Source organism: Theobroma cacao, chromosome 2 (genome assembly GCF_053813885.1).
Source record: "Theobroma cacao isolate CCN51 chromosome 2, ASM5381388v1, whole genome shotgun sequence".
NCBI lineage: Eukaryota > Viridiplantae > Streptophyta > Magnoliopsida > Malvales > Malvaceae > Theobroma > Theobroma cacao.
Window position 1 is genome coordinate 43,333,583 of NC_142640.1, and position 9,429 is coordinate 43,343,011.

Consider the following 9,429-nt stretch of genomic DNA (forward strand, 5'->3'; position numbering starts at 1 on the left):
GCACCAATGGGGGCACTAACTAGGGGTAGGGAATTTCCATTTGGTTTTATTTGGTAGAAGAAGTTTTCCTGCTCTACACTTGCTAGTTCATGTTATCACTTTTTTGGATATTCTATATGTTGGTTTAATTCTTTTGACGTAGAGATAAAAAATGAAGTTAACATGCTACATTACTCTTAATTTGGTTTTTACATAATGGAGGGAACATTTAATTAACTTTCTGATAACTCTATTTTATAGAGTTATCTTGCATTCTTTAAAGCTTAAAAATGATTAATGTCTTCTTGTTTTTAATTAATTTAAGTCTTATTTTTATATTTTTTAGTATTAATTTACTTTATTTGTACTTTAGTAGTTTAATTAAGTAATTTGAGTTTATTTTCATGTTACTATGTCATGTTTGTACGTTTTATTAATTGTGTTGTATATTGGTGAAGGTGCAAAAGAGTTTGCAAGTCAAATTTGCCAAGAATCATGCACTTTTGCTTAAGTTGACCTCAAACTTTGCTGTAGTAATCAGAGCATATCTTGAGCTACAAAACCCTGATCGACATGATTCTTAGACCTATGAAAAGCTAAGAGGAAGAGATACAACTTTGATGTTCAGTACTTCACCCAGTTCAGAAGGAATCATGGTAAAAACTATAGAGAAAGTCAACTGACTGTAGCAAACTACATGCAATGTGTGCCCAACACCTTGAAAGGGCCAAGGATAGAACCTTGGGAGCTTAGGAGCTGACACGTGACTTTACACATTATTGGCCATTCGATTTTACATCAAATGGCCAATAAAGTGGGTATAAAGACAATATTTTTCTGCTCATAAATGAACTAGGATTCAGATACTAATTTAGGAAAAGAACGCTAGAAACAAAAAGGGAAAAGAAGAGGAAATCAAGAGATTGAAAGATCAAAAAGCTTCTTCAAAGAATTTCTCATTATGGATTCGTTTTTCTCTCTTTATTTTGTTAAGATTTGTGTTTGTATTTTGAATATATTGAGCTAGAACTCTTAATCTAGGGTTATGATGGATTTTAATAAATAGCTTGGATATTATGTTGGTTTATTACTTATTTTCTATGAAAACATTGATGTTTACTCAAATATGAAATTATTGCCCATTTATTTGCTTGATCATCATTTAAATGTGTTTAGGTATTTAGATGATACTTGAATGAGTAAGCCTAAATTAGACCTTGATTTGGGTAATGTGTGTTCAATACACTCAAAAATGAATTTAAGTGTTTTGATGTGCAATTAGGGTAGACAAATGCTTAGTTGCCATATATAGTCAATTTTTGGAACATTAGATTAAACAACTTAATTTAGTTGTTTCCTATAGACATATAGCAATTCAATTAAGTTAGGCAATTGTGGAATATCTCGATGGAAAATTACATATAATTTAAGATTCTAAACTAGCATCAATTTCTATTAAGATTAAATAATTAAGCAAATACAATTCCAAATGAAATATTAAAAGATATCACAATGCTAGACTATTAAACTATTACTTCCCCCTCAATTGGTTATTTGCACTTCTTATATTAGAATTAGTTACTTAGATTACTTTTTAATCATATCTCAAAATTTGGTACTTGGATAAAATTACCTTATTTTAATTTTAGTAATTAGCAACAACTAGTAAACCAATTCTTAGAAAGATCAACAAACTCAACTTATCACTGTATTACTTGTTGCTATCGTGTATACTACTATGTAGTCTTTGCTTGTATTTTATATTTAATTTTGAGCACATTTCACATCATACAAGCAAAGCACACAATAATTTCAACATGTATAAGCAACATGTATTTCATGTTAAATCGTACTTGATTCTTATTTAAACACAAAAACTGTTCCCATTCAGGTTTATACTTTTTGAACACACTTCTGCAGTTGTTCACCTGTAACGAGATTGGCCACTTTGTAGTTTGATTAGAATGCACTTTTGCAGTTGTTCACCTGTAAGGAGATTGACCACTTTGTAGCTTGATTAGAGAGTAGTAAGCCCCAGCCCGACCAATAGATAGGAGCCTGGAATGCGATCCTTGTTCAACTACCTTCCCATTCTTTATCACAGCTATGGAATCTGCCTTTTGTATGGTGGACAATCGGTGAGCTACAACTACACAAGTTCTTCTAACCATCATCTTCTCTAGTGCTTTCTGGACTAGGCTCTCTGACTCACTATCAAGGGCACTGGTTGCCTCATCTAGGAGAAGGATCATTGGGTTCTTTAGTATGGCTCGAGCCAGTGCAATCCTTTGCTTCTGGCCTCCCGATAGCTGAACTCCTCTTTCACCACAGTAAGTGTCATATCCATCTTTCATAGAACTGCATCAGATTAATACATTTTTATCAAAGCAATGACAGAATTGGTATATGTAGTTATGGAATTGTATAATGTTTAATCTAAGTAATGAATACCTTATAAATTCATGAGCATTGGCTATGATAGCAGCCTTCCTGACTTCAGCTTCTGAAACTTTCTCTTTGCCATAGGCAATGTTCTCACGGATAGTTCCTGCAAAAAGGGTGGGCTCTTGACTCACTAATGCAATATGTGACCTCAAATTTCTCAAGTTGTAGCTCTTGATATCATATTCATCTATTAGTACGGATCCACTTTGCGGGTCATAAAATCTATCAATCAACCCAATTATAGTGGATTTGCCTGATCCACTTTGTCCCACGAGTGCCATTGTTTTTCCTGCTTCAATTTTCAGACTCAGGCCTGTGAAGATCATTTCGGTCGGCCTTGCTGGGTAAGAAAAGAATACATACTTCAATTCAATCTGCCCCTTATTAGTTTTCTCAACTTCAATTCCTTTGAGGTCTTCAGGTTCAATCTCACTTCTCCTATCCAGAATTGCAAATATTCTTTTTATGGCACCACCACCTTTAGCTAAATCAGAAGTCATGCTTCCTGTGTCTGCAATGTTTTTACCAGTGCTCGTCAATATAAAGAATGCTTGGAAGAGATGCTTCGGCGTCACTAGTCCTTGATTTATTAGTCTTCCCCCATACCAGAAGGTCAGTGCTATAGAAGCTGTTGTCAAAAATTGGGAGCTAAACAAACCAAAACCAGAAATGTATCCTTGTTTAATGCTCTGCTGCCGGGGCCCTCTCATTGTTGCTCCAAACAGACGCAATATCCTTTTCTGAGAGGAAAATGCAGTGATTGTCCTGTGGTTAACTATAGCTTCACTTGCTAACTGGCTTCCCTCATTTTGTGCTTTTTGAGCTTTTTGAGACATACTTTTCATTAGAACACTCCTAGAATAGAAGCTCCCAATAAGTAATGGCTGAATGGCAATCATAACAATGGCTGCCCTCCATGTAACAATCAATGCAAACAAAAACGCTAGGGAAGCGCTAAAGAAAACTTGAACCAGTAATGACATACGATCTGCAATAAATGATCGAAATGTGCTGGCTTCAGTGGATAACCGTGCACAAATGGCAGCACTTGAGTTTTCATCTTGATCAAACCACCCAATCTCAAAGGTAAGCACTTTTGCAAGTGTTTTTTCTCGAACCCTTTTGACTAAGCGTTCTCCCATGATTGCAAAATTGTAATGTTGGAGGAGATTAGCGATGAAACTTAGAACTGCCAGCCCTAAGAAAATCAAGCAGTAGAATCTGATTTCTGATTTGATCTTGGAACTATCTTTTATAAAATAAACGGAGGCAACTGTTCCTAAGCAATAGGCATAGGTTGGCTGAATTGCTCCGGTGCTAACAGCTCCAAAACACCCAAGTAAGGTTCTCTTCCACTCAGGTGCATTCATCTGAAGCAAACGCCATCCAGAGAAGGGAGGGTGAGAAGAATTCTTTACGTTGTTCTCACTTTGGTTTTCATAGGAATGCATCTGGACAGAGCTTGGCACAGTGATAGAAAATGCTGGGCTAAAAGGATATGCTGGACTGAGAGGATACGCTGGGCTGCTGGGATAGCTAGATCTCACACTTACTGGAGTCTGCGGAGTTTGGCCACTCATCATCCTAAGGTTGTTTCTACCTTCTGTTGGATAATAGAAACCATCAGAGGCTTCATTTTGCATTGATGTTTGCTGCAATTGCACCATTTTCTTATAGGCCCCACCTTCTCCATTTTTCATTTGGATAAGTTCATCGTGAGAACCTGATTCAATAACTCGTCCTGATTGGAGAACTGCTATCAAGTCTGCTTTACGGATTGTGGAAAGACGATGTGCAACAACAATTGTAGTCCTTCCTTGTGAGGCATGATCGAGGGCTTCCTGTACTATCTTTTCAGATTGTGCATCCAATGCACTCGTGGCTTCATCTAGCAGAAGAATCTTTGGATCTCGGATCAAAGCCCTTGCTATGGCGACCCTTTGCTTTTGCCCTCCTGACAATTGCACCCCAAATTGTCCTACCTGACTTGCAATAGTAACTATTAATTCAGCTAAACAATTAACTTCAATATATATCAACTAGAGGATACTAGGACTTACTTGAGTTTCATATCCGTTAGGCAACTTTGCAATGAAGTCATGTGCATTTGCAGCCTTTGCTGCCCTTATTACAAGTTCCATTGATGCTCCTTCCTTACCGAAGAGAATGTTTTCTTTTATAGATGTTGCAAAGAGAATAGGCTCTTGATTAACAAGTCCCATTTGGGAGCGCAACCATTTAAGCTGGAGCTTTTTTATTTTGCATCCATCGAGTATAATATCTCCATTGTTAGGGTCATAAAATCTTTCAAGCAGAGAAATGACTGTGGACTTGCCAGAACCACTGCCTCCAACAAGACCTACCATCTTTCCAGCTTGCACTTTAAGATTGAATTTGTGGAGAATAAGGGCATCAGGCCTTGATGGATAACTGAAGTCTACATCTTTAAATTCAACTAATCCTCTCACATGTGATAGGATTTTTGCCTTTTCAATTTCGGAGTTTATAATTGGATTGCGATCAATCATCTCAAAAATTTTTGAGGCAGCATGTCTTGCCTCTGAGATGAAAGAGAGGTTTGGAAGTGCACTCATAACAGCCCTGAATGTTCAAAATCAAAACTGTAAGCTGTCCTACGAAATATAAATGGTAACTGAAGCCTCTGAAAGCATTATTTTGTCAATGATATAAAAGTAGGTTCAAACGTTAGCAGAAATCCATTTGTACTGTTCCATGTATCATGCAAAGTTAAAGTGAATGTAGTCCTGAGGTAATAAGCCAGATGAGAACAGCTTCATTTCAATAAGCATATATTCCTTGCTTTTGACATGCATAAATTTTCTAGCACTAATTTTAATATCTGCATGCCCCTCTGATTGAATTTTAGTTTTTCTGATTAATAACCAACTCTACACATGAAATGAAACAATGATCCTTGAGAATTAAAGTTGTTGCAGATAAACAGTAGAAGAAAAAGGACAATAGTATGGAAAGGAACTCACAATCCTCCTAAGATGATACAGATCCCAGCCACGAAGACAGCACCACCGCTTTCTCCTTTTTCAGTTACAAGAACACCACCAACCCAGGCTTGAAAAGCCCAAGCAGCATAAATCATTCCCATGCTTCCAATCAGCAATCCTTTTGTAAAACCCTGCTTCATCCCTAGCTCCATACTTTTTTGAAGTGCATTGCTAAACTTGTCTAGCGTTTGTTGCTCTGCAACATATGAATATACTGTTCTGATCGAGGAGATTGCTTGCTCTGCAATCCCACCAGCATTACCATAAGCAGCCTTCATCTCTGCTCCTATGCTCATCAGTACCTTACCAAATCCAAGTCCTGGGATTATGAACATTAGTGCGAATGGCAAAGCAGCCAATGCTACTCGCCAGGAAAGTTTGAAGGCAACCACAAGGCTTAAGATGAATGATGTCAGGTGAGCCAGGCAGTTTGGTATCTGAATTAAGAGAAATCCACTAAGTTTTATGGGATTAAAATCATTTACTTTTCAAAAGGGAAAAAGAAAAAAATGTTTGAGGTAATTGATAACCTTGTCAGCTATAGTATCTTGGATTGAATGGGCATCAGAAGTGACAGTGGAGATGACCTGGAATGTAGAGGAAGAGGTGGTTTGGTTGTCGAAGAAACCAACTTCTTGCTTGAGAACTGCCTTTAGGTATTCCATTCTCATGCGAGATGCCTGCCTCTCTGCACTTCTTGTCCAACAAACTCCCTCTGGAAAACGAACATAGGTAGTGAAATGAAACTTTTGCATCTCTTAAGTCGAAAAGACTTCACTGAATTATCAGTATCTCTATAAAGAGCAAGTAAGAAATACAAATTTCAACAGAGACTGACACCTTATGAGTACATGAAGGGGCTTCACTCATTTGTCTCTCAAACAAGAAACCAATATTATCTTTAAGTGGTCACTTCAACTTGCTAGATGAAACCGTGAATAAACTAAAGCATAGAAATGAAAATTACATTTATACTTACCAATGAAAGCAGATATTCCCACCCCAATTGCAGAATAAAGTAGCCTAAGCGCATACTGTAGATAGGATGAGGCAGCTAGTTAATAACGAATCAAGTACTTGAAGATTTAAGACGGTGCTAAGATGACCCTAACTAAAAGATCTCAAAGCTAATCTGGATAAACATGTGTATACTGCGTTTTAATTTGCAAGAGTTACCATTCATTTTGAGTTCTTCAAGCAGTTACATTAGATTGATTGATAATCCTAACCTGATGAGAGTTTGTCCTGTACATTTTTACACGGTAGATATAAATATATTTTACTTGATAAGAATCGTTCTGTAGAACCTTGTCATTGATCCATTACCAGGTAACAGGAGTTCAAAAATAAGAAGCAGCAGGATTTGAGGGCTATTGTAGAAAAAGTCATTCTTTTTCTGGAAGATTTTAAGCAGGCTCAGGACTTTCTGGTTCTAGAGGAAGCAGAATTCAGGAAGCTAGATGCCTCCACCTATATCTCTTCACAAAGTTAATTTTGATGGCGCCGTGGACATTTACCGTAAATGTGGAGGTCCAGATATTATTATTAGGGCTCATGAAGGGCAAGTAATAGGAGTACTTGCTATTAAAGTTCATTTAGTCCTTGAGGCCTGCATTATAGAAGCTCTGGCAGCTGTCAAAGCTTTTAAATCGAAGGAGATGCACTTTTAGTTATCAGAAAGTTTTCATTGGCAGATGAGGATCTCTCAAAATTGCTAGCAGATGGCAGGAACAAAATGCTTGGCTATCAATGAGCAATGAAAGAAATCATCCTTTTGTTTCAAAAAAGAAAGGGGAAAAATCTGTTTTGTATTAAAATATATTAATAAAGAAAAAGTATAGGTATAATTGTTATACCTTGTCAGCTGTTTCATTGGAGAAAGATTGATCAGAAGCTCCATAATCGTTTAGCGCACCGCTGAGAATGTACATGTTGACAGGGGACATCATCCCATCTCCAATGCTACCTAAAGTTCCAAACAGCAACAGCAGTTTGTCTGTCCCATCGGCATAGCGGAAGAGGCCACCACCTTTGCTCCCCATGTCACTAGTTTCATCCAACACCAACTTCAATTCGTTTCCTTGATTTTGATCTTTGGTAAGTGAAAAATGTTATATCATACCCACCATTTTATGTATCCTGGTTTCAGGTCAATGGACACTTGGTGCCCTACTTATCTACTTTTTGATGCCAAATGGATTGAGGATTTATCATGTTTTGAAGTAAGTCGGCCCTTTGTGCGCATACTTTTATTCACCGAAGGGATTGTTGGTTTCAACAATTCCAAAATAGTAAGGTTCTCTACTTTCTTAGGCCTCTCTGTAAGGATTTTGCGACACTGAGAAATGATCCTCAAACAAGAAATCCTTGTCTTTTCCTTTATTAATAATACCCAAAGTTTTGGTATTGAAGAGCATGTATAATGAGGGGGAGAATCTATGATTTGGGATACCATTAATACCCAAAGCTAATGACTTCTAACTTATCAGTTTGGACGTGTGGCTAGCTTGTTGGTTCTGGACGTGAACTACCAACCATATACATGGACCCTGTCCTCGAAATCTGCTTGTTAACATCAATAAAATGGTGACTGGTGAAAAATGGAAAGCTTGGGAATCATTCGGCAGTGGAACAATTCAATTTTGAGTTTGGAAATGTTAGGGAATAATTAAAATCATTATTAAATCATCATTTAGAGGTTTTAAATTTTTAAATTGACTGATTTCTGACATAATATTAATGTCGACTAAGTGGTTTAGAATCGAATATATTGATTAGGTTCTCATCTGGAAAAAAAATTTTATAGAGTACGTAATGTATATTTATATTAAAATTCCTCTTTTTCCTGAAAGGAATTCTTTATACAAACCAGTCAGTTTAAAAACTAATTAACTATAGGTCAAATTGGCATTAAGTAACGAAATTTTCCTGGCGGTCTAATTGCAGGTTCTTGTGTTTCACCTTCCTCTTGTTAACCTGCCTGCAATTGCTCCTTTTCCATCTCCTTTCTTTTTTTAACTTTTCTCATTTTGTTCCTCAGTTTTCTTGGTGCTGCTTTGTCCTTTATTTTATTTGTTCCGAAAGAGTTAGGCATACATGATTTTAAGGCTGAATGTGCATTTTTCTCCTCTCCTCAAACGAAAGATGCCCCTCGTGGGAAAAGCACATTAGAAATTCAGATATATATCACATCGAGGCTTTAGGGTTTTACATGTAAAATACTATATTGTGGCATTCTCGTTTGTAGTTTGTCTAACGTGGGAACCATTTGCCCGCTGAGTTCTTGTCTTCTACCTTTAAAGTTGGTCAATTGGTGGCAACAGTTTGTTGATAGAGTCAATGTAACGTGAAGCACTGCACTTTTAGGCTAATGGTAAGTATGGAATGCCACCCATACACTGAATTGGCAAAAGAAAAAAAAAAATAGTTAGGTTTCATTCGGAAACTTGAATATCAAGAAAAAAAAAGAATTTGGACTTCAAATTTATAGACATGGGTTTCATGATTATTTTGTATTTATATGAATTTGTGAATTTTAAGTTTATCTTCTTATATCTTTTCAAATATATATTAAATTTTAATTAATTTTTATATAATATGTATATTTTTATTCTCACAATTTATATAGTAAACTAAATTCCGAATTCAATCTCTTAAATTCATATTTCCGATCGTATCGTTGAATTTACAAAATCTTGTTTGTTCAAAGCATTACCAGTGTGATGTATCATTAGTTGGTATCGTTTTGCATCTCACCAGCCAAACCTATTTAGAAGGTTTGGTTAGAGAAAAGTTGATTCAGTTGACGGTTCGATTTCAAAGAAATGCTATCAGTTTTTGAGCTCAACTTGCTCATTGCTCATTGCTCACACTATGTACAATCATTTATAGTATTAGTCATACCAATCATAGACCAACCACCCGTTTCAACCTCTCTCGCCAAGAAGTGTTGTTAGGAAGATGAGACTGAGTGGTAAGATAA

At 36.5% G+C, this 9,429-nt stretch overlaps 1 protein-coding gene across 1 annotated transcript; it reads right to left on the reverse strand.

Annotated features, from left to right (window-relative positions):
- Positions 1-1,730: 1,730 nt before the first annotated feature.
- Positions 1,731-7,489, reverse strand: LOC18609620 (ABC transporter B family member 15-like). Its single transcript, XM_007044819.3, has 7 exons — positions 7,304-7,489; positions 6,427-6,481; positions 5,978-6,162; positions 5,427-5,884; positions 4,485-5,025; positions 2,431-4,406; positions 1,731-2,337 (listed from the first exon to the last, which is right to left on the reverse strand). Exons 1-7 carry the CDS (start codon positions 7,487-7,489, stop codon positions 1,962-1,964), a joined length of 3,777 nt encoding a protein of 1,258 aa, XP_007044881.2. The 3' UTR covers positions 1,731-1,961.
- Positions 7,490-9,429: the final 1,940 nt, after the last annotated feature.

Bases quoted from the DNA above. Each gene is read 5' to 3' on its own strand.
- LOC18609620 (XM_007044819.3), bottom strand. From the start codon at position 7,489: ATGGGGAGCAAAGGTGGTGGCCTCTTCCGCTATGCCGATGGGACAGAC. The intron at 6,482-7,303 runs GTATAACAATTA...TCCTATCTACAG, and splicing joins CCAATGAAACAGCTGACAAG to TATGCGCTTAGGCTACTTTA. The intron at 2,338-2,430 runs GTATTCATTACT...AATCTGATGCAG, and splicing joins AATGCTCATGAATTTATAAG to TTCTATGAAAGATGGATATG.